This window comes from Amblyomma americanum, chromosome 10 (genome assembly GCF_052857255.1).
Source record: "Amblyomma americanum isolate KBUSLIRL-KWMA chromosome 10, ASM5285725v1, whole genome shotgun sequence".
Taxonomy (NCBI): domain Eukaryota; kingdom Metazoa; phylum Arthropoda; class Arachnida; order Ixodida; family Ixodidae; genus Amblyomma; species Amblyomma americanum.
Window position 1 is genome coordinate 129,798,020 of NC_135506.1, and position 24,329 is coordinate 129,822,348.

Sequence of the window (24,329 nt, forward strand, 5' to 3'; positions counted from 1 at the left end):
TGATATGATAGGTTTAGTAAAAAGTAGACTGACGCCAATCAGGGTAATTTTTGAAAAACACGACGTTTCGGGACCGGCTCGGTCCCTTCTTCACGGTGTGACCACATGCGAGGCGCAGCTTGGCTTTTTAAGCCCTCGTGAATACCTCCGGGTCAATGGCCGCAAACCATGGATGTAAGACGAAGGAAGTGTCCCCAGGGAGCGATTAGCATTCCTTCGTGTCTGTTGTATGTGCCACGACTCCAGCAGAAGCCTCCTGCGCTGGTTAGCTTCGGTCTCCAGTACAATAGTGCCGTCAAAGTCAATTCGGTGGTCAGATTCCTTGCAGTGTTCGGGAGGAGAATACAGGAATGTTGTGAAAGAGAGAGGAATGCGAAAGATGAAGGGGAGGACGGGGAAACGGCGACTGCCGATTGCCCCCAGTCGGGTTAGTCCGGAGGTGCCATCTACGGGAAGAGGCCGCCAAAGTGGTGCGTTGCCTCCGCCTTAAAGGTCCAAACACTCGGCATTTGCCCAACCACAAAGGTCCTCTTTTTCCCGGACATGGCGTTACCACGCACGGATATACGCTCGGGGCCCGTGGCGCCGCACAGTACGCACAAACAGCTGCAGGCTTTAACAGGTGCCCCAAGTAGGCGGGTGCCAGCTGCAGTTAAGCTCGTAGTGTGCCACGCGAACAATGACTGTCTGCCTCGGTGTTCTCTGCCTAACTTCCCCGGCATATAAGCTACCGGGTATAGCTTCTGTCCGCCCGTGCCCTTCCCGCACCGGGAACAAAACATTTAACCAGCTGCGGGTTCGTATGCTGATTATGCAGCAGCGGAATCCGATGCCGGTCACATTTCGAAGGGGTCGAAACGGGAAAAACCGCTGCGCAATATGTCAGAGGAATCTAGGTGGACCCCTGGCGGCCGTCCGTGCACGGAAAGCGAGACAAGCTTCATTTGCATCTCGCGATCCCTGTTTATTGGCGTCGTCAGGGCGTCGGCTGGTGGCGCCGCAGGAGGAGGAATTCGCGCAGGGCGCGCACGGCACGGTGTCGGTGCGAGATGGCGTTCTTCTCGTCGGCGCTCATCTCGGCGTAGGTGCGCTCGTGGCCCTCGGGCTGGAAGCAGGCGTCCCAGCCGAAGTTGTTGCTGCCCCTGGGCGCCACCACAGTGCCACGCGTGCGGCCGTGGAAAAGGCGAACGGGGCCGTCGGCGCCCGTGCTCAGCGCCAGCGTGCACACGGCCTCGGCGCGCTTGTCGTCGAAGCCCGCCAGCATGCGGTGCAGCCCCTCTGGGCCGACGCTCTGCAGGAACCACTTGACGTAAGGCCCCGGCAGGCCGCCCAAGGCGTCGAAGCACAGCGAGGTGTCCTCGACCAGCACCGCGCCGCCAACCAGGAGCGCGGCGGCCTCGCACTTGGCCCGGCAGATGGCGTCGCTCTCGCCCTGCGGCTCCGGCAGCTCCAGTGCGCGGTTCTCCAGCTGCGAAAAGAGCGTCTCATCATCAGCCTGACTTGGCCCACTGCAGGACAAAGGCCTCTCCCACATATCTCTTCAATTGATCCTGTCCTGTGCCAGCTTTCAGCCACCATATCCCTGCACACTTCTTAATCTCAAGCGCCCACCTAACTCTTTCCAATGGCGGCCTGCCCGTAGCCAGAGATTCTTAGCGCCCTCCGCTGCGTCACAGGTCTGACTGGCGCTTTGGTCAGTTGCTCCGCAGCTGGTGGGGACTGAGGGCCGAGGGTTAATCGGTTTGTCCAAACAGCAGCATTGTTTACGGCCACAGTGAGCCTCTCGCTCCCTGCTCATGGTTCCCCGTCCTAATACAGGAGGGAGAAGAGAAGCTCTGGAGTAAGCGTAACGCGAATCGAAAAAAAATAGTTTTAGTTTCACGTACGTAGAGTTCACGTACGCAAACGTGAGAAGTCTACGTAGCATACGCGCATGTAGTTTCAAACCATTTTAGTTGCACGTACGCGACATACGCGGCGCGTTCTTCTACTGACAGATGAAGACAATGCTGTAGCCACTCTAAGACAAGACGAATCAAAGCCAAGCCAGTCGAACTGCGTCGGAGCTCTGCATCGTCAGTATGCAAAAGCACCGAAGTTTGGGTCAGTTGGTAATGATCCATCTTGAGAAAACGAAGCAGCACGAAAAAACGGGGTTTTCTCAAGATGCTTCGTCAGGCTTAACAGCTGAATAAACACCCTTCTGTCTGAAAAACAAAAGCTATTTGTCGCTTGAAACCTTATGCGAGGGTAAGAATGGGCAAATTGAAGGCGCATACAACAGTTTAGAACACGATATCGCGTTGAGGGATTAGCGACGAAGCTGTTATCGCTGTGAAGCGGCGGGCAGGGCGCCGCCATGTTTGTCAACGCTACGTACGCAAGCAACGCAAAGACCGCAACGTAAAAATCCGAATCTCACGTACGTACGTGAGACTCGCGTATAACCTTTGCGTTCTGCGCATGCGCACTGGTCACCCGTAAGAGCTCTACGTACGTGAAGCCTCTACGTACGTGAAACTGAAACTCTCTAACAATTGTGTATAGGGTTTTAACGTAGTTAAACCGAGTAGACATGCGAAAGCATGCGGTCGTTCTTCGCCTCTCCTTTCTTGCATCTATCTACACAACCGCGCTTTCATCGTCACACCCTCTCTCCACTCGGTGGCAGCTAGCGCGACACCCTGCTCCCATTGGCTACCGCTGGTGCGACGCTCCTCCGAGCTTTCCTCTGCTTCCTCCCAGCGGCTACAGATTGCGCGACGCTCCTCCGAACTTACCCAAGTAACTCGGGTAAGTAGCTATGGTGCCAAGGAATTCGTGAAGAATACTTCAGCATTTACACACCACTTGCCAGAACAGTGCACATGCGGCATCCAGTTCTCAATATATATTTGGAATCTTTTATTATTCTCTGCCGCATGCCACACTTCTGGAAACAGTAGCCGACTGAGTCGACAGCTACGGCAGAGTGCACTCCTAAAGCCCCTGTAGAACCAGTGTGAGCAATTTTCTGGAATTACTGACCTTCTACCTTCCTGCTTCCCTGGTTAAGTTCGAGAGAAAAATAATCATACAGAAGAACGGGATTTGCAACGGGTCCTGCTTGGCTCCTGTACAAAGCGATTTGCTGCTTGCTCACTACGATAGGAACCTAGCAGCCAGCCTCAACACTTCCTGTGTATGAAAGACCTTCAGATACGTTGATGATTGCCTCGTCATGTTCAAGTGCTCCCCGTCTCAAAACTCCTCAGAAGAAAGCGCATCCTCACCGAATTTTCTGCGCAGTTGGAAGGCCTCGTAATAACTGTTGAGCAGCCCTAAGCTACCGTTCCTCGATTTGATACTGCAGGTAAAGCTAAGCCACGTCTACTGGCAGTATATGCGGCCCGTTGGCAGAAGAGCGCGCTGCCGTTCTCCTCTGCTCACTCAAAGCTATTCAAGCGAGGAATCGCCACTGCTGCCCCAAAGAATGCCCTCTACAGATCCTGCCAGTACCTGGTCTGCACCAGCTTCACTGCACAAGTAAGCCGGCTCAAATAGGCAGGGTTCCCGGAAGACTTCCTGCGAAGCTTAGCCGAAAAACTTGTGCAAGATATGCATGGAATAACCGAAAAAAAAACCATCAGGGCACTGACCGCTCACGAACTGTCGTCGTCCCCTATGCGCGTGGTGTGCCTCACAGGCTGGAGAAGGTTGGAGTACGCGTTATATCTTCGGCTCCTAAAATACCCGCTGCCCTGATCAAGCGGGTAAAGAGGGACGACTGCCAACGTGTAGAATGCGGGAAAAAGCGTCAGAGCCCATTCATAGGATGCAAGAAAGGCGTTGTCTGTGGAATTCCGCTTTCCTGCAGCAGGTCCTACGCAGGACAGACGGGAAGGTGCATTAACGACAGGGTGCGAGAGCACGCAAAGACTCAGAATGAGACAACCGGCTCCAGCTTGGTAGTTCACCGCGCGAACTGCAAAGATTGCATCCCCCTCCTCCATCAAATCCGCGCCATTAACAGTTATCTTAAGGTTTGGGTTGCTGCATGGAGATTTAACATACCCAAAGCGACTCAGGCTATGAGATACGCCGTAGTGAAGGGCTCCGGAAATTTCGAACACCTGGGGTTCTTTAACGTGCACTGACATCGAACAGTACACGGGCCTCTAGAATTTCGCCCCCATCGAAATTCGACCGCCGCGGCCGGGATCGAACCCGCGTCTTTCTGGCCAGCAGCCGAGTGCCTTAACCATGAGCCGCCGCGGCGGCTAGGAGTTCTCTTAGCCAGAATGCCTGAGAATGCCTGAATTGCAGGTGACCGTCACTTGGGCCGTTTGCTGAGCACTTCCCGGCACGTGCAGACTGCGCACCGATGATGCGACACCACCTCGGCTTGCCTTGGTAATCACGGCGCCGTATTCAGACCAGACTTTAGCGCACATCTGGCAACGGCGATTGGGGACTACAACGGACACCACCGAAGGAGGACTTAAAAGCCAGCCAGCAAGCGTCCACTTCGGGCACGACACCGCATCGAGTATGCTGCGTACTCAGCTACTGCTATTGCAGGTGACCGTCACTTGGGCCGTTTGCTCAGCACTTCCCGGCACGTGCAGACTGCGCACCGATGATGCGACACCACCTCGGCATGCCTTGGTAATCACGGCGCCGTATTCAGACCAGACTTTAGCGCACATCTGGCAACGGCGATTGGGGACTACAACGGACACCACCGAAGGAGGACTTAAAAGCCAGCCAGCAAGCGTCCACTTCGGGCACGACACCGCATCGAGTATGCTGCGTACTCAGCTACTGCTATTGCAGGTGACCGTCACTTGGGCCGTTTGCTCAGCACTTCCCGGCACGTGCAGACTGCGCACCGATGATGCGACACCACCTCGGCATGCGTTGGTAATCACGGCGCCGTATTCAGACCAGACTTTAGCGCACATCTGGCAACGGCGATTGGGGACTACAACGGACACCACCGAAGGAGGACTTAAAAGCCAGCCAGCAAGCGTCCACTTCGGGCACGACACCGCATCGAGTATGCTGCGTACTCAGCTACTGCTATTGCAGGTGACCGTCACTTGGGCCGTTTGCTCAGCACTTCCCGGCACGTGCAGACTGCGCACCGATGATGCGACACCACCTCGGCATGCCTTGGTAATCACGGCGCCGTATTCAGACCAGACTTTAGTGCACATCTGGCAACGGCGATTGGGGACTACAACGGACACCACCGAAGGAGGACTTAAAAGCCAGCCAGCAAGCGTCCACTTCGGGCACGACACCGCATCGAGTATGCTGCGTACTCAGCTACTGCTATTGCAGGTGACCGTCACTTGGGCCGTTTGCTCGGCACTTCCCGGCACGTGCAGACTGCGCACCGATGATGCGACACCACCTCGGCATGCCTTGGTAATCACGGCGCCGTATTCAGACCAGACTTTAGCGCACATCTGGCAACGGCGATTGGGGACTACAACGGACACCACCGAAGGAGGACTTAAAAGCCAGCCAGCAAGCGTCCACTTCGGGCACGACACCGCATCGAGTATGCAGCGTACTCAGCTACTGCTATTGCAGGTGACCGTCACTTGGGCCGTTTGCTCAGCACTTCCCGGCACGTGCAGACTGCGCACCGATGATGCGACACCACCTCGGCATGCCTTGGTAATCACGGCGCCGTATTCAGACCAGACTTTAGCGCACATCTGGCAACGGCGATTGGGGACTACAACGGACACCACCAAAGGAGGACTTAAAAGCCAGCCAGCAAGCGTCCACTTCGGGCACGACACCGCATCGAGTATGCTGCGTACTCAGCTACTGCTATTGCAGGTGACCGTCACTTCGGCCGTTTGCTCAGCACTTCCCGGCACGTGCAGACTGCGCACCGATGATGCGACACCACCTCGGCATGCCTTGGTAATCACGGCGCCGTATTCAGACCAGACTTTAGCGCACATCTGGCAACGGCGATTGGGGACTACAACGGACACCACCGAAGGAGGACTTAAAAGCCAGCCAGCAAGCGTCCACTTCGGGCACGACACCGCATCGAGTATGCTGCGTACTCAGCTACTGCTATTGCAGGTGACCGTCACTTGGGCCGTTTGCTCAGCACTTCCCGGCACGTGCAGACTGCGCACCGATGATGCGACACCACCTCGGCTTGCCTTGGTAATCACGGCGCCGAATCCAGACCAGACTTTAGCGCACATCTGACAACGGCGATTGGGGACTACAACGGACACCACCGAAGGAGGACTTAAAAGCCAGCCAGCAAGCGTCCACTTCGGGCACGACACCGCATCGAGTATGCTGCGTACTCAGCTACTGCTATTGCAGGTGACCGTCACTTCGGCCGTTTGCTCAGCACTTCCCGGCACGTGCAGACTGCGCACCGATGATGCGACACCACCTCGGCTTGCCTTGGTAATCACGGCGCCGAATCCAGACCAGACTTTAGCGCACATCTGACAACGGCGATTGGGGACTACAACGGACACCACCGAAGGAGGACTTAAAGCCAGCCAGCAAGCGTCCACTTCGGGCACGACACCGCATCGAGTATGCAGCGTACTCAGCTACTGCTATTGCAGGTGACCGTCACTTGGGCCGTTTGCTCAGCACTTCCCGGCACGTGCAGACTGCGCACCGATGATGCGACACCACCTCGGCTTGCCTTGGTAATCACGGCGCCGAATCCAGACCAGACTTTAGCGCACATCTGGCAACGGCGATTGGGGACTACAACGGACACCACCGAAGGAGGACTTAAAAGCCAGCCAGCAAGCGTCCACTTCGGGCACGACACCGCATCGAGTATGCTGCGTACTCAGCTACTGCTATTGCAGGTGACCGTCACTTCGGCCGTTTGCTCAGCACTTCCCGGCACGTGCAGACTGCGCACCGATGATGCGACACCACCTCGGCTTGCCTTGGTAATCACGGCGCCGAATCCAGACCAGACTTTAGCGCACATCTGACAACGGCGATTGGGGACTACAACGGACACCACCGAAGGAGGACTTAAAGCCAGCCAGCAAGCGTCCACTTCGGGCACGACACCGCATCGAGTATGCAGCGTACTCAGCTACTGCTATTGCAGGTTAGTTACGTACGGTGTCCATTACAAATACACTGTTGAGCAGCGAAATATGAATTTGAAACAAAAATGAAACAAAAACTGAATAAACGTTTAAATAAAACATGGAATGAATAAATAAATAAACAACTAAAAAACTCGACGAACTGCACCCCCTAAATTCTAAAAAAGTTCTGGAGTCCCTGCTGTTGGGGTGTGAATCTGAAGGACGAGGACATGTTTGTAGGCTTTGCGTAGGAGTGTGCTAATTTTTTCCCTCTCTTTCAGCTGCCTTGACAGTGAGGTATACTGGGCCACGTACACTACGCGGCTGAGGACGAAGGCCTGAATTAGGCGGACGATGTCCTACTCCTTCATACCTTGCTGTCGCCCTGGCGCACATGATAGGTGTCGCCCCGCCTGGAGTGTGGCCGTGCTTAATCGTTGGACTGATAGCAGGTTGCCGCTGTAGATGGCAGCCGGAGGCCGAGAAGTCGCATTAGAGAAACTACCGGTTTGGGCTGGCCCGCAGCGGGTAATCCAATTTCGTCGTGCGTTGTAGTCTTTTAATGGGATAGCATTTAGGGTGTGGTTTTGCCAAAACCAACGCGTTTGTCCGTAACAAAGGTTAAGTTTGGTTGGGTTCAGTGGCGGATAAGCATCTAATGTCTATGAAAAATTGTTTTCTGCAGAAATTTATAAAAATGTGAATAAAAAAAACAACGGTGGTGCACAAGGCCTAAGAATTTGATCGGTGTTGCCTACAGTGATGACGGAAGAAAGAAATCTTAGAAGTGGCTAATAGTATGGGCCCATTCACACTTGCGAGTCGCAGAAGTCGCGCGACCGTTTTGGTCGAAAAGCGACAGTCGCATGCCAGTCGCTCGCTGCTCGATTTTCGACCCTTGCGACTGCGAGCCGCAAACCGCTGAACCAGCCAGCGAGTGAGCGAGCCGAGCTTTCGCAAACGACGCCGCTCGCGGTTGCGCCGGGCGACGAAGTGCGCTGCTCCATGGCTGCCCTGTTCGCAGTCTTGTAGGCGTTACCGAAAAAAAGGTAACTAAATACGTTACTCGTTACGCTAAGAAAAAAGGAACGCGTTACCGCCGTACGTTACCCACAGAAAAACTAACGCGTTAATTTACCGTTACCGTTACCGAAAAAAAGTACCGCACGTTACTTTGCCGTTACTTCATGGCGATAAGTTCTACTTAGTGCGTCTTCGCGTTAAGAACTCACGATAACAATTTCATAAAGCTCAAATTTCACATAAAACGTTTTGACCAAACAACGATTTTACGCTAAATCCTGATTTAACGGGAATACGTTGCACAAACGTGCAGGCGCTCATCAATGTTATAGTGGCCTAAAGTTGCCTGTAGAGTTGCATGTGATGGATTCTAACTGTGGCACATAGTGAAGCCATTTTCCAAATGCGCCATTAAACACAAAGACACTTCATCACTAATTCTAATTTCAGAAAGAAAACATCGCTCAACTCTAAAAAATTTACAGTAATTCTGCAAAATGTGATGTTCAAAACTGCTCAGCATTCTTCCACTCTGTAGAGAGTTGTATGTGTGTGAGCGGTTCGGGAAGCGGAGGTAGGTGAAGGCAAGTGTGTGAATGCGGGTTCGTGCACGTGTTTCGTGCTTTATGGCTATTGTATTTTTTTTTTAGTTGACTGCGTCGTCAAGAGCAGGTGTTTTCTGGCAGGCATGCGAGCCGCAACAGGGGTCGTCGAGAGCACCTGTTTGTTTATTTGAAACATCAATATAGGTCCTCAGCGCTTTTTTTTTTTCTAAAAAAAAAAGCGGGCGGAGTGGGGGACAACTGGAGCAAAACGCAACTAGTAACGGGGCACCTGACGTTACCGAAAAATGTTAACATAAGTACGTTACCCGTTACAGTTCCCAAACGGTAACGAGTACGTTACTAAAATACCGAAAAATGGAACGCGTTACCGGTAACGCCGTTACTTGTAACGCGCTACCGCCAACACTGCATATTCGTCACTAAGCATAGCCGATTTCACATCGATGCTGCAGCTGAAGGCGCTTCGGATATATAGCCAGCGCCAGCGCTGTAATAATACTCTCATCGTCGCCTTACTGTGAACCCAGTATCGTAATGAAATGAAGATATGCTCGATTCCCGCGACGCTTTCAGCAGCGGAGCTAGCGACAGGCGCGCTGGGCCGCAGCTGCAAAGCGGCTGTGGGAACAACTTTGCTTCTATCGCTGTTATCAATTCCACCAGTAACTCGGTATTGGCAAACCACCCTCAAAATTAATTCACTTTTGACATTCCTCTATCTCAGGGCTTGTTATGAACGTGAAGAAACAATTATTAGCGCATTTTTCTGACGGCGGCGCAGGCCGGCACCGAGAAGCGTCGTCATGACGCTTCCGCTCCTGTTCGCTCAGGTCGTCGTAGTGCACAATTACGGGAATGAGAAGAGGACCGAGTGCAGCTAGGAGACGCGGTCGAAGCAGACGAAACTCGCACGCGAACAACGTCATTCCCGAGATTTCTCCTTTCAAACGAGAATCTAACGAGAAGACGACCCGCAAGTCGCGCTAGCGAGTGTGAACAACGGTGTTGTCGAGCTGCTGCATGATCATAAGCGACTGCTGGTCGCATGCCCTTTGCGACTCGCAGGTGTGAACGGGCTCTAAAGCTTTAAAGAAGGTCGGGTAACCTCAGCGGCCATCCTTGGCTGCGCAAGGATCTGGAGGCTCCCCAACAACCTCAGCCTTCTTCTCAGGAATGAGAAAGTGGCTGAGATGCACCATAAAATTAAGTGAAGCAGTGGGTCAAAATTTGCAGTTGCTCAAGAATACCTGCTTCTTTTAAAAAGCTAAAAACACAAGACATGTTAACAATTGCATTATAACCTAAAAGCAGCGTTGGGGGAAAGGAATGCATTGATTAGAAAATTGAGTAAAGTCTTTATCGTAGTTTTTGAGTTTCGCACATAAGAATAAACTGTGATTTACTGTAACTTCATCTCGACCTTTTCACAAACAAGTTTCTCTTGTCTTTTTCCATAGGATTATGTGTAAGGTGTGTGTGTCCAATGCGGAGACGACATAAAATTACTTCTATAAAACGCTCCTGTTCCATATAGGTCTTCCATTCACCCCGAACGGTCTTTACGAAGTATAGCTTGTATAATTCGTTATCTCAAATTGTCTCCCATTTAGACTTCAAGTTAATCATCATCATCATCATCAGCCTTACTACACCCACTGCAGGGCAAAGGCCTCTCCCATGTCTCTCCAATTAACCCTATCCTTTGCCAGCTGCATCCACCCTTTGCCTGCAAACTTCTTAATCTCATCCGCCCACCTAACCTTCTGCCGCCCCCTGCTACGCTTACTTTCTCTTGGAACCCACTCCGTTACCCTTAAGGACCAGCGGTTATCTTGCCTTCGCATTACATGCCCTGCCCAAGCCCATTTCTTTCTCTTGATTTCGACTAGGATGTCATTAACCCGTGTTTGTTCCCTCACCCACTCTGCCCGCTTCCGATCTCTTAACGTTACACCTATCATTTTTCTTTCCATGGCTCGCTGCGTTGTCCTTAACCTAAGCTGAACTCTTTTCGTTAGCCTCCACGTTTCTGCCCCGTAGGTGAGTACCGGTAAGATTATGCTGTTGTACACTTTCCTCTTGAGGGAAATTGGTAAACTGCCACTCATGATCTGCGAGAATTTGCCATATGCGCTCCAGCCCATTCTTATCCTTCTAGTTATCTCCCTCTCATGATCTGGATCAGCTGTCACTACCTGCCCTAAGTAGACGTATTCCGGCACAATTTCTAGGCTCTCGCTGCCAATTGTGAACTGTTGTTCCCTTGCTAGGCTGTTGAACATTACCTTGGTTTTCTGCATGTTAATTTTTAGACCCATCGATCTGCTCTGCCTGTCTAACTCATTGATCATGATTTGCAGTTCACCTCCTGAGTGACTCAGCAAGGCAATGTCATCAGCAAATCGCAGATTATTTAGGTATTCTCCATTTATTCTTATTCCCAACTGTTCCCAATTCAGGCTTCGAAATACCTCCTGCAAACATGCAGTGAACAGCATTGGCGAGATCGTGTCTCCTTGCCTGACGCCCTTCCTTATTGGAATTTTATTGCTGACTTTATGGAGGACTATAGTAGCTGTGCAGTTGCTATATATATCTTCCAGTAGCCGTAAGAGGGAAAGCACAGGAGTTTAGGATAGCGCTGCAAAACAGATATTCGGCTTTAACTGAGGTATATGGTCACTTGTTTAACTTTTTCATATTACGGTCACGTAAGGCACATGCATCAGCACTTTCGTTTCCGTTGATTTTTCCGTGTCTATAGGGACGCAGCAGAACTTCATTGTACATCCTTGTGAATCAGTTTTTATTACATTACATATTATGTCTCCTATTATGGACTGAAGTGCCTTTCTGAAGTTCAGTGCTCTAATGACACTTAGGGAGTCAGTGAAAATAACAGTTTGTAGTGTTTTTCGTCATTTTTTTTCCTACTTCTACAGCAATGGCGTAGATATTGGTGGAAAACAGCGCAACGACGCGGACAGAGTGGAAGAAAATACAGGACAAGCGCTTGTCCTGTATTTTCTTCCACTCTGTCCGCGTCGTTGCGCTGTTTTCCACCAATATGTACCACCAACTCGCCCGTTTGGCTATTGTGCTGAATGGCGTAGAATTCTGCCACGAAAACTTAAGCGCACTGAGGCAGCCTGACTACTTTTTCTCATTTCCTGTGCAAGGTTGTGAACTATCAGTGTGTGCCCTGTGTAACCTGCAAGTAATGGCCAACGGACATGTGGAAAAGCGATCATCTCCCTTTGTTCTCTCCTCTTTCTATCTATGCCTCCGTTCCCCTTCCCATGTATAGGGTAGCATACCAGGCGCTGCCTAGTTAACCTCCCTGCCTTTCCGTCTTTCTCTCTCTCGTTCTCTGTCCATCCCCATCTCGAGAGCCTACGCAGCGGGCAGGCTTAGACCACTGTCGCGGGACATCACGCCTGCCGCGTGGAATTCAGGCCAATTCTCGAATTCGCGTTTAAAACCTTAGACACAGATCTAAAGCTTCGGCTTCCATCCGGCCTACCACGACGTGAAGGAACTTTGTTGTGTCGCCTGTGGCTTGGTGTAGCTTTCACCAAGCACTACTCCTTCTTAATAGGTATGGCTGACAGCCCTGCATGTGCCATCTGCGGGTGTGATGAGACTATAGCCCACGTTCTTTGTGAATGCTCTGCCTACAGCGCCGAAAGACAGTCTCTCTGCCGTGCGCTGGAGCACCGACCTGCGCCCACTGACGGAAACGAAGATTCTCGGCCACTGGCAACCCCGAGCCCAACCACGAGCGGAGGCTGGCTAGAGCGAAACCTCTGATCGATCTTCATGCCAACGACACCGGTGCCGTGCACGTAGACGCGGCCGAACATCAGGACCAACCCGGCACCTTCGTGGCTGCAGCAGTTGCGGCTGCGACGGGCAATACCAAGTCTGCTGCGAGCTTCCGGTCCAGCAGAGCACATCAGGCAGAAGAGGTAGCCACCGCCCTGGCCATCGCGGACCACAACTGCACAACGGTGTTAAGTGACTCTCGGACAGCAGTGATGAACTATGCTCAGAACAATGTGTGCAGAGTTGCGGCGCGTGTCCTTCGTGGGCCGCGGGTGCATAACCGCGCGGCGGCTATGAGTGCCGGACCCTCGGAGTGGCAGCCCTTCAATATCAGCAAGGACCCCATGACCACCTACAACGACTTTGTGAAATGGTACCGTTTACTAAGAAGACTATGCCGCCCCAACACCCGGGTCTCACCCGGTCGGAGGCAGTGATCTACAGACAATTACAGACCGGCTCGTTACTAACTCCAGTGCTTGCAAAGCATTTATGCCCAGAGGTGTATAAGAGTGACGTGTGCAGATTATGCGCGAAGGAGCGGGCCACTGCGGCCCGCATCCTGTGGAACTGTGAACTTCATCTGTGTGAGGCCAGTGCGATGACAACGACCCCGCCGCAGTTTGAAGCTGCAGCGCGGAGAGGAGACTACGACACCCAACTTCAGGCCGTCCAGCAGGTCGCGGCGGCCCTATAGACGGCGACCGAGTAACTAAGAGGGGGAGGGCGCAAGCTTTACGCTACCCGCGGATAGTACCCGGATGCAGTCTTAAAGGCGCTGACGTGACGACGTCCAGGCCTCGTCGCAGTAACTAGGCACCCATGTTAGGGTAGCCATACCGACTGCAGGCTCTCAATAAAGTTGATTCTCTCTGGCCGCGGCGGTCGTCGGCGGTGATGGCCCCCAAGGCACTTCCCCGCTTTTCGAGGACTTCTGGCCTGCACGATAGGCTGTGACTTCACTGAACACTGTGACTTTGCATAATGACTTTAATTTCCTGCGTCTTTTCTCCATCTTTTTCTCCCCTCACCCCTTTCCCCTCGTGCAGGGTAGCAAACCGGCTATTAGTCTGGTTAACCTCCCTGCCTTTCCTCCTCCTTCTCCTCCTCCTTGTTTTACCCAACTCCAAACTTTGAGTGCTGCTTTAGAACCATCTGTGCAAAATCTGCAATTCTCGTATTTCTCGCTTACTGCAGAAAACTGTTGCCGTATATGTTCTTGAGGCGTTAGATTTTCTTTTTTCTTTTTGAATGTGCGCCGATGTAAAATCTCAAGGGCCTCCGGGAAATATCGGGAAGTGCGCCCAGTATGTTCATTTCACGGCATTTTTCTTCACAGCGGAGGAAGACTGGTCTGGCTCTTCGGTGTTTGTAAGCAAAGGGTGTTCTGGATGTGAATTTAGTAACTATGGAGCAACACAGATGTTTTCGTGTACGGACCTTATTTTCAGTGCATATGCACACGTAAGCATTGCTCTCCTGTCTTCAAGGGGCGCTTCATTTGTTTCTACATGAAGACTATTTACGGGGTATGTTCTGTTGCACCAGTTGAGAGACGCAAACCTGTTGGCTTTGTACAGGATCAAATCGTTTAAAGTAGCATGGTCTCGCTGACTACACGTCCATAATTTAAGGTATAGAGTGTACTACAGAGCGGTAGGTTTGTAAAACAGATCTTCTATCGGACCCCAGTGTTTAATACTACTACTACTACTACTACTACTACTACTACTACTACTGCTAATAATAATAATAATAATAATAATAATAATAATAATAATAATAATAAACACCTTTATTTTTTAGAAAACATATTGCCACACTGCTGACATTCTGCCGGCGCCACCTGGTGGCCGAACCTGTCTTCCAGCGCGTGGCCGAACGTCTTCTTTCTCTCTCGAATGTGCGCGGCTGTTCGGCAAGCCTCGCCCGAGTAAACGGTGTTGCTTCCCGCGTCCTCTACATTTGTCGCTGACAATATTTACAAACTTTAAGACAGGTCTGCCCAAGCCATGAAGGCTTGTAGGGCAGTACCCGGCAGTCGGTGAATGACAAATATAGCATAGTTTGGGTATAGTCAGGCAGGTTCCTTCCTCCCTCCTCTATTTTGTTTTCCTCCCCTCCCGATTCAGCCAGACCACACCAAACATTCCGATTACACAGTGCCTGATTTATTTACATCCATTCACAATTGCGGTGACACCACTCTGCCGTCGGGATGCGGCCTCCGGTCTCGGAATCCGCAACCCGTCTCTCCCGTTCTTCTGCGTTCCTCTCTTCCCGGTCCTCCTTTCCCGCTTGCTCTGGTTAGCCCTTGCTTCCCAGTTGTTCCCTTCGGTCGGCTCCTTGTGAAGGCATCTCGGCTGGTTACCGGAATCCGGCGGCAGTCCATCGGTGCGCGAATTCGCTTTGCAGGGTCAAGGCTATAGGTGAAGGTGTCCGCGTACGCTGACGACGTGTCTCTGTTCTTGCGGGACGTAGCGTTCTAACGGCTTTTTGGTAGTTATGTAGCGAGCTGTCCGGCGCCCTGCTTAACAGGGGCAAGAGCAAAGCTCTGCGCTTCGGCGCTTTTGCGTCAAGCCTGCTAGGCGATGTGGAGTGGGTCTCGGCAGTGGAAGTGCTAGGCGTGGTGTTCCTCTCCTCAGAGGATGTAGCCCGCGAGTGATGGACGCAGTTGAGAGCAACCGTAGAGCAACGCCTGGCAGTGGCAGCGCGTTTTCGCCTGTCGCTGTCCGAGCACGCATTTATTATAAGATCATCTGTGTGCGCATCGCTGTACTATACGTCGCTCGCGTCGCACAGGTTCTTGTCGCCTGTCCGCACGCGTCGCTTGGCCACACTTTGTAGCGCTTTTTTCTGAGCTGGAAAGACGATCGAAGACCGTCGCTCGCGCGCTCCACCGTCTTCCCACGCGCATGGGCGGGTTCAGCCTGCCCGATATGCGCACAATGTGCAGCGTCCTCGGTGTACGAGGTGTCCGCGACATATTTAACGCCACCAGTGACGTAAATGAGGCTTACAATAAGTTTCTCCAAGTATTTACGCAACTATACCATTCATGCTTCTCATTAAAAGTGCGTGGAACAAACCGTAAAACTCGCAAACCCTGGATAAGTTCTGAGTTACGCCATGAAATTAACCTGGAAGAAAAGCTCTACAGGATCTTTTTAAACACACATTCAGCAGACGACTTAAGTTTAAGAAATACAGGAATAAATTAACAGAAAAGCTACGTCTGGCACGCACAGAATACTATAATACGCAACATTTCTCGTAGTTAAAAATGGTCTCCGCGATTTGCTGTGGTCAAGATTAAATTGCTTACTAAGGCGTGAGCAACCGCACCCTGCCCCACCGACGTTAAGTCTTGATGATAAAGATATATCTGGAATAGAGCTAGCAGATGCCTTTAACAACTTTTTACAACCCTCTCTCATACCAACCCATCACATGATTCCAATAGCTACGTTAGTTTTTACAACAATACAATATTTTTGAACCCGGTTACGGCAGAACAAGTTATTTCATTCATACGGAACCTTAATAACAGGCGCCGCCGCGGTGGCTGAGTGGTTATGGCGCTCGGCTGCTGGCCCGAAAGACGCGGGTTCGATCCCGGCCGCGGCGGTCGAATTTCGATGGAGGCGAAATTCTAGAGGCCCGTGTACTGTGCAATGTCAGTTCACATTAAAGAACCCCAGGTGGCCGAAATTTCCGGAGCCATTCACTACTGCGTCCCTCATAGCCAGAGTCGCTTTGGGACGTTAAGCCCTCATAAACCAAACCTTAATAGCAGCCATGCCTGTGACATTGATGACATTCAAGTCAGGCCTGTGAAGCATGTTGTAGCAGTTATTGACCCTGTTCTTGCGAATATATTTAATTTATGTTTTACTACCGGTATATTTCCTGACAAAATGTAAATAGCCAAAGTAACGCTTTTGTATAAGAAAGGTGGCCGTAACGATTTAGGAAATTATAGACCAGTACCTATACTCCCTATCTTTTCGAAGGCTCCTGAAAGAAACCTACATACAAGGTTGTCTCATTTCATTTAGAAGCAGAACCTTTTGTCAGCAAATGAATTTGGTTTTGTAAAAATAAATCAACCGAATTAGCGCTACTCGAGCAAAAGGAACATATACTAACACAGTTTGAAAAGAAGGCCTTCGTTATTGGTGTCTTCGTAGACTTTTCGAAGGCATTTGATCTAGTGAATCACTGTATACTCCTAAAAAACTTAGAGTGCCATGGTATTCGAGGGAAGACCCATATGCTTCTGAAATCGTATCAGTCGCACAGAAAACAAGCTGTATGCATAGACAATATGAAATCTGAACTAAAACGTATTACTTCTGGCGTCCCACAAGGCAGTATATTGGGACCATTACTCTTTAATATGTATCTAAATCATATCTCTAACATCAACTCCGCTGCGAAATTTATTACCTACGCTGATGACACAAGCATGTTTTTTTCACTGGAAATTATCTTCTTGTTCAGGAATGCAATGACACCATGATAGAATTAAAAAAATGGCCTGAATCCAAAGGTATGCGTATAAATGATAAGAAAACACAAGATAATATTTTTCGTCCTAAAAATAAAGTGCTGAATTCCTTCCTACATCGATATTAAACTAAGCTCAAGGTGCATAGATTTGGTCGAACAATTTAAATGTACATCTAAGAGTAGTTTTTTTCTTCCAACATGACTTGGGATTCCCACGTGGACCATATAGCAACGAAACTGGCTCAACTAACCGTGGTCATAAGTCGGCTGAGATATGTTATTCCAACAAAAATAAAGGTACTCCTCCATAATTCTCTTTCCTACTCCCATTTAAACTACTACCACTTAGTGTAGGGTACAGCCACGGATAGCTGTCTTCAACGTTCTACAGAAAAAGTTCCTTCATCTTATTTACAATGTCCCCTGGGACTCTCCAAGTGCAGATCTCTTTTTAGAAAGTGGTGTATTAAAAGTTCACAACTTGTATAAATAGCATCTAAGTATCCGGTTTAAACTTGAAACACGTAGGAATGTAAACTACATACGTAACCTTGCTGAATTACATGCCCGAGAAGCCAGCCACACGACAAGGTAGCGCCGATACCTCGAATAAATTCAGGTAGAGAACGCCTGCAATTCACTCTTTCTTCCCTGTTAAATACATACGCATATAATAATTTCGACCTCTTTAGTTCATCAAAAAAATCTTTGCGTGCTATGCACTGTACGTTGACATGTGGAATATGTTTATTCTTTTTCTTTGCTATCGATCTGTGTTTATCCAGTGTGAATGTCGATTCAATATTGTATAATGCCGTTTCCCTTTATTTTGTACTTTAATTATTATATACCTGTTAATACGTTGACCAATTCCCTTTGTTTTATAAGCCTTGCTGGAGTAATTATGGAGTAATTAATCTTTTAAAAAGTATATATAAAGGAAACAGAGTGCTTATAAAATTGGAAAAAATGTATCAGGGCCTATAGAGATAGAGCGGGGGCTTAGGCAAGGGTGTCCTCTGTCTCCTGTGCTGTTCATATGTTGTACCTGCAAGGGTTAGAAACCAAGCTAGAGGTGAGCGGACTAGGCTTCAACCTTTTTTTTCCAAGCAAAGAAAATGGATTAAACAGTCATTGCCAGGACTAATGGCTGACAACAAGGAATATTTGCAGAAGTTGATAGACATTTAAGGTACCGAGGGAGATAGATTAGGTTTCTAGTTTAGTAAGGAAAAATATGCAGCCATGATATTTCATGGTGAGGGCGGCGAGCATAGAATACAGGAGTTCACGCTAGAAGTATATAGTGGATGAGTACAAGTATCTTGGGGTGTGGATAAATAACGGTGTTGAGTATCTGAGAGAGCATGAAAAATATGTAATTAATAAAACTAGTAGGAATGCAGCTGTCATGAAAAACAGGGCACTGTGGAATTACAATAGGTATGAAGTGGTAAGAGGGATCTGGAAAGGGATGATGGTTCCTATAGTCTGGCTTTCGGTAATGCGGTCCTGTGCATGAGAACAGATGTTCAAGCAAGGTTAGAAATCAAACTACGCGGCGTGGGGAGGCTAGCTTTGGGAGCACATGGCAATACACCAAATCAGAGGGTACAGGGTGATATGGGATGGGCGGCGTTCGAGAGCAGAGAAGCTAGCAGTAAGATAGCATTTGAGGAGTGATTGAGAAAAGTGGGGGAAAAGCAGTGGCCTTCCGTGTGTCTTGTCTCGTCCTCTGTGTTTTTTAGCGCTGGTTTTTAAAGAATGTTGACACGAAATGGAGAAAGGGAACTAGAAAACTGACAAGCAGACGTCTGGACAGCAGGGAGGGGGGGGGGGGGAGGGCAAATCAGCAATTATCAGTTAAGAAAAAGGTTAAAGAAACAGAGAGAGCTCTGTGGAAAACGGGGATTCTGACGAAATCGGCACTGAGAACATACAGGATCCTTAAGCAGGGAATTGGCAAAGAAAATTGCCCACGTTGGCCTCTCAGCTCGCTGACCTCTCCCAGATCCTTTCCCTCTTTCGTCATGCCGGCCTGCAGCTCAACTCGTCCAAGTGCCGTTTCGCGCGCCGTCCGCTCACCATCTTGGGTCATGTCGTTAACAACACGGACCTGACCATGAGAAGAACCGAACCGTCAAAGACTTTCCCCAGCCACGTTCTTGAAACGACGCCCAAAGCTTCTTAGGGCTGTGCTCCTACCTTCGTCGAAGGCTTCGCCGACATAAGACGCCACCTTTATCTGGAGACCCGACCAAGCACAAGCGTTTTCCAACCTGATAATGAAGCTTACTACCACGCCAGTTATGGCACACTTCGGTGTGACCGCTCCCACTGAAGTCCGCACTGACGCCAGTGGCTACAGCATCGGCGCTATCCTCTCTCAAAGGCAATTCGGACAGCACCATGTCATCGCCTACGCCAGCCGCCTCCTCTCTGCCCCGGAGCGGAATTACTAGTTACCGAACGTGAGTGCTTAGCCCTTGTCTGGGCTGTTGGGAAATTCCGCCCATATTTATACGGCCGCCCCTTTACAGTTGTCACTGACCACCATGCGTTGTGCTGGCTCTATTCCTTGGCTCTATACCGACCGACCGACCGACCGACCCGCCCGCCCGCCCGAGGGCTAAGCCAGAGGGCTCATTTTATTTTTCCTGCAAAAATAATGCATTCGCATGAAAAAAGGAAACGTATGCGTACATGCAGCGTGCGTCTTTCGTTAGTCTTTGTTTTCGGTGTAAGTAGGTTTTTAAATCGACAGCGTTAAGGAGCTCGTGTCGCAGAAAAGCCGCTGTCGTCAGCGTCGGACGTGAGCGAAAAATCCGCGTGAGAGAAAGATCCCTCCTCTCCCCGTGAGCGAAATACCCTCCTCCTCGCACTTCTCCTCCTCATCCTCGCAATGTACGCCACTGCCCAAACAGATGGCGCGCGGCTGCAGCACCTCCTAAAACGCCTCCTAGGGTGCCTCGATAGCGGGCACCAAGGCACACTAGCGCCTCCCGCTTGTCTCGTTCGGGCGCAGTGGGATCGTTCGGGCATGCAGGAACCACACGGTGAGCGGCGAGCAACGCAGCGCACATACAAAGCGCGTTCACCACGAAGCTTGCGGCTTGCTGCCCGTTCGTTCGGCGCGGAAGCTATGCTGGCGTTCGTGGCATCGGGCTTGTCGAGAACAATGTGCCGACGAACTGCGACTGCAACTTGAGTCCTGCGCCTTTCGGCAGGGCGCCTGGCAGCGCTTCTAGGTGGTTTTCCGCTCCGCGCGTCCGTTTCACCGTACGTAGCAGAGCGATTTGTCTAACGGGCAAGGCGTCGCGCCGTCGCGCAGAACGGGCGATGGCGTTCCGGGGACTCCCTGGCAGTGGTGCAACACGCTGTCGCGTACCACTCTTAAAGGCGACGCTTAAGCGTCCTCCATTTTTTTTTCATGTCTATTTATTGTGCGCCTGGTTGTTTTGCACTGTTTCTCTTTTTTTTTGCCAGGCAAATGTACCAACTCGCCATTCTTGTCACCTTTCCGAACTACGCGCACAGCGGCACAGAAGGCCGGTATTTGGCGCAGCGCGAGTAGTGTCCGTAGCACAAGAGGCTGCCGGCACCTGACATAACACAGCGGCACTTTCTATGAAATCTCTGGCTGCGCGCAAACAAAAACACCGAAAACTAAACATGTTGATAGATTTGCCTGTCTGGTTGGGTTTGAAGACTTATAATAAACTTAATTATATTAAGTTTATTATAAAAGAAAACCCCATACTTCTGCCGTGAAGGTAGCTCTAGCTTCGGACTTCGCTTCTGCTTTTCATCAAAATACTCATTAAGGCAGAAACTTGGGCTAGTTGGAAATCGTTTGAAATCATATTTCATAGGGAGTAGTGAACACAAGGGACAAGAATACGTCCTGTGTATTTGTGTTCTTGTCCCTTGTGTTCACTAAGCGCTAGAAAATATGATTTCAATCAAAATACTCTACAACTGCTGCTAGCACCAGAGGTGGGCAACCTCATGAGGTTTCGACCTCAACCTCAAAATGACCTCAACTTTACGTCGTCAGGTTATGTCGGCGACGGCTCGAAATTTTGTGAGTGAGGTCAGCAAATCAGACCTCAACCTCACGCGTGAGTTTGAGGTTGAGTGAGGTCGTCATTCAGTGAGGCCGAAATTTTGAGCTCGAGACTTTTTGCAGTTGCCGCGGCTTACTTCGACGAGTGCCGCTTCCGAAGCGGAGTTGGAGCGCATGCGTTGTTACGTTTGGAGACGCCAACATGCCAAGAATATTCAAGCCACTGAGAAGCACCAATCGACAGAAGCTTCAAAGGGCCGTCGACGTGGTTGCGGTGGCACGAATGCAGGCGATGGCGTCTACAAGGGACCTCCCCCCCCCCCCCCCCCCCCCCCTGCTGTTTACGGGGTGAAACGGCCCTCCGCTGCCCGAGAACGGCTTTCGGGAACCGGTCGTTTGTTCTCAACGCCGGACCCACCCGGGACATAACGACGTCCTTCTCCCGGAGGGGACGGCGGGGGAGGTGGCAAGCGGCGAGCGGAGCGGGGCTGCAAATGAGCCGTGGCAAATGCGGCCGTGTTTGACTATGCCAACGACGCCGGAATCCTCGTGCTTCGAAAACAACCTCGTCTAACCCTAAGTGCTTTTCCTTGGAACCTTCTGCAAAGTGCAGTGGCAGCCTTTCGTTCCCACGCTACCGCTGTGAAGTGCAGGTGACTGACCTTCGACGCTGCCATGGGGCCCCCTTCGAGCTATTCATCACTGCTTCCTGGACAGCGCGGACCATAACTAGCCAGAGGTGGCGAGTGTGTTGTTGGGGACGTCCGGGAAGGCGGATCCTGAAGGCTGGACACGTGATCGACGTCACAGTGATTGGACGCATTTTTAATGAACTAAATCCCCCAACTAGGGACCTGGGGACCCTATTTAAGCAGCGATCTGGCAGGTGATCAGCCAGCTCCCGATTTACTCTTTCGAACCATGTAAAAATGTAAATAAACCCTTTCAGTCTCTCCTCCACCTCGAAGCCCATCTCGTCTCTTCGTCAACCCCACTACAGCAGTCTCCCGATCCGGAACCCGTGGACATCGACCTTAGCGAAAGAAGGCCCAGGCGAACCAGGGGCCCACACCTAACAACTGGTGGCAGCGGTGGGATCGAAGTGCAATCCCCCAACACCGGTGGCCTGTTATGGGGTTGGAGCCCAACTCCTAACAACTGGTGGCAGCGGTGGGATCGAGGCGCAATCCCCCAACACCGGTGGCCTGCTACGGGACAGAAGCCCCACACCTAACATAGTGCACCACCGCAGTGTTCATGCAATGACGCTTGGTGTTCGGTTTCCCCTGTTTGGACAACCGGATGCCGCAGTCCGCTCTCATCTTTTGGTGTTGCGCCGTAATGTCTATTCAGCCCCGGGCCTACAGGAGCACGCACCCCTCGGGTCTTCCTGGAAGGAGTGCTGCTGCCACAGCACGCCACTCTCCCTTCCCCTTCCCCCGCTGGCGCAGCAGCCGTAGCAGCGCCCGGTCGGCTCAAACTCCCGGGAGCGCGCAAAGCACATAACTCACGTTGACCCGTGGTAGCTTTGTCTCATGCCGCAAACAAATAAGTTCAGTCCAACAAGACCGCAATAAATTCGTCGCAGCGCGGATGGCCCCAAGAAAGACTTCTTCGTGTTCATGCTCGTTGCCGGCGCTGACGCCACGGATCTTGCCTTGCAGTCGAGTAAAAGGGATCCTCATGTAAATTACACGGTGTCTTAACAGAAACTGGAGCAGCCGGAACAGGCGAGAGAATGTGATTTAAGTAGTTCCTAACAAGGACATATGCTGATTTGATGAAAAGAGAACGAAAGTCAGAAAAACCTGTATAACACCGTCGAAGCTTCTGATCGGAGTCTTCGCCTTTAGAATCTCATCCTACTTCTGTATATTCCCGTTCCGTAATGCAAGCAGATGCAAATATAATTTCACTTTTATATCCTTCCGATTAACCTCTCTTTGGTCTCGTTACTTGTTTCTTCTCGGTAATTCACATACTGTCGAGCCCACTTATAGCAGCCGGAGTTATAGCGAACGCTCGCATATTATGAACGAAGGTAGTGCTACAGTTAACGACATCCTAGTCGAAATCAGGAGGAAGAAGTGGGCTTGGGCAGGGCATGTAATGCGAAGGCGGGATAATCGCTGGACTTAAGTTATAGAGTAGATTCCAAGAGAAGGCAAGCGTAGCAGGGAGCGGCAGGAGGTTAGGTATACGCGGATGAGATTAGGAAGTTTGCAGGCATAGGGTGGGCGCAGCTGACAAAGGACAGGGTTAATTGGAGAGACATGGGAGAGGCAGCAAGCCTTTTATTTGAGCTAGTTGGTTGCAGCATGACATGGTTTACGCAAAAAGCGTACTGGCGCTAAAAGACGGAGACAACACACACACACAAGACAGGACTGGCGCCAACTTCCAACTAAGTTTATTCATGAAAAAAAAAACACTTAATAGCGACACGAGCAGGCAAATATAAAAGCAAAACATGTACAAGCGGTGACATAACAAAGGCACACGTGCCAAAAGGACCAAGCAATGATTATAACGCTAATAATGACCCACTAAGAAAAGTAATCTCTTCTTCTGACAGCGAGACAGATGGCTTGCTTATGCAGATATGAGCCCTCTGCTTGATGTAATAAGCTTCGATTATTTCACGCCATAATCTGTCTTTAGACCTTGCAATGAATTTAGTGTTTTCAAAACCTGGACGGCACTTGCAGCTTTTGTAGTGAGTGGCCATGTCTTTGCCTGCTCGTGTGGTTATTGAGTGTTTATTAAGTCCTGTCTTGTGTGTGCTGTCTCCGTCTTTTAGCGCCAGTATGTTTTTTGCGTAAGCCATGTCATGGGAGAGGCCTTTGCCCTGCAGTGGGTGTATATAGTCAGAATGATGATGACGATGATGGTGCTACCGTCAAGATAAGTATTAGGGCAGTGGTATTGCGTCTTAGATACAGCAAACACCCGCGGATGCACACCTCGGTACGAGGAGGCTCAGTAAACTCGGGCCCGAAGTCGAAAACCACCGCTTCTAGCAGGAGCGCAGAGCGACGAGTGTCTCTTAGTCTTCGTGTCTCCCACTTCCTACCGAAATAATGCGGGAACCCAAAAAACAGAAAAAAAATTACAAATAAGAAATACGGAACGTGAGGAATGCCGTAATAGGATGGAAAGTTGGGCTAGTTGGGTTACGTACATTTTAAAGGAAAAAATACAGCGCGAACATAGACGACGGACGAAGAAGAGGTGCACAACACAAGC

General features: G+C 50.5%; 1 protein-coding gene across 1 annotated transcript in view; it reads right to left on the reverse strand.

The window, feature by feature from the left end:
- Positions 1–939: 939 nt before the first annotated feature.
- The window catches only part of LOC144106943 (inosine triphosphate pyrophosphatase), a 34,987-nt gene continuing 11,597 nt past the window's right edge, over positions 940–24,329 (reverse strand). Inside the window, exon 2 of the mRNA XM_077639902.1 lies at positions 940–1,468. Within this exon, the coding sequence (XP_077496028.1) occupies positions 977–1,468 (492 nt within the window). The 3' untranslated portion in view covers positions 940–976. The remainder of the gene's footprint in view (positions 1,469–24,329) is intronic.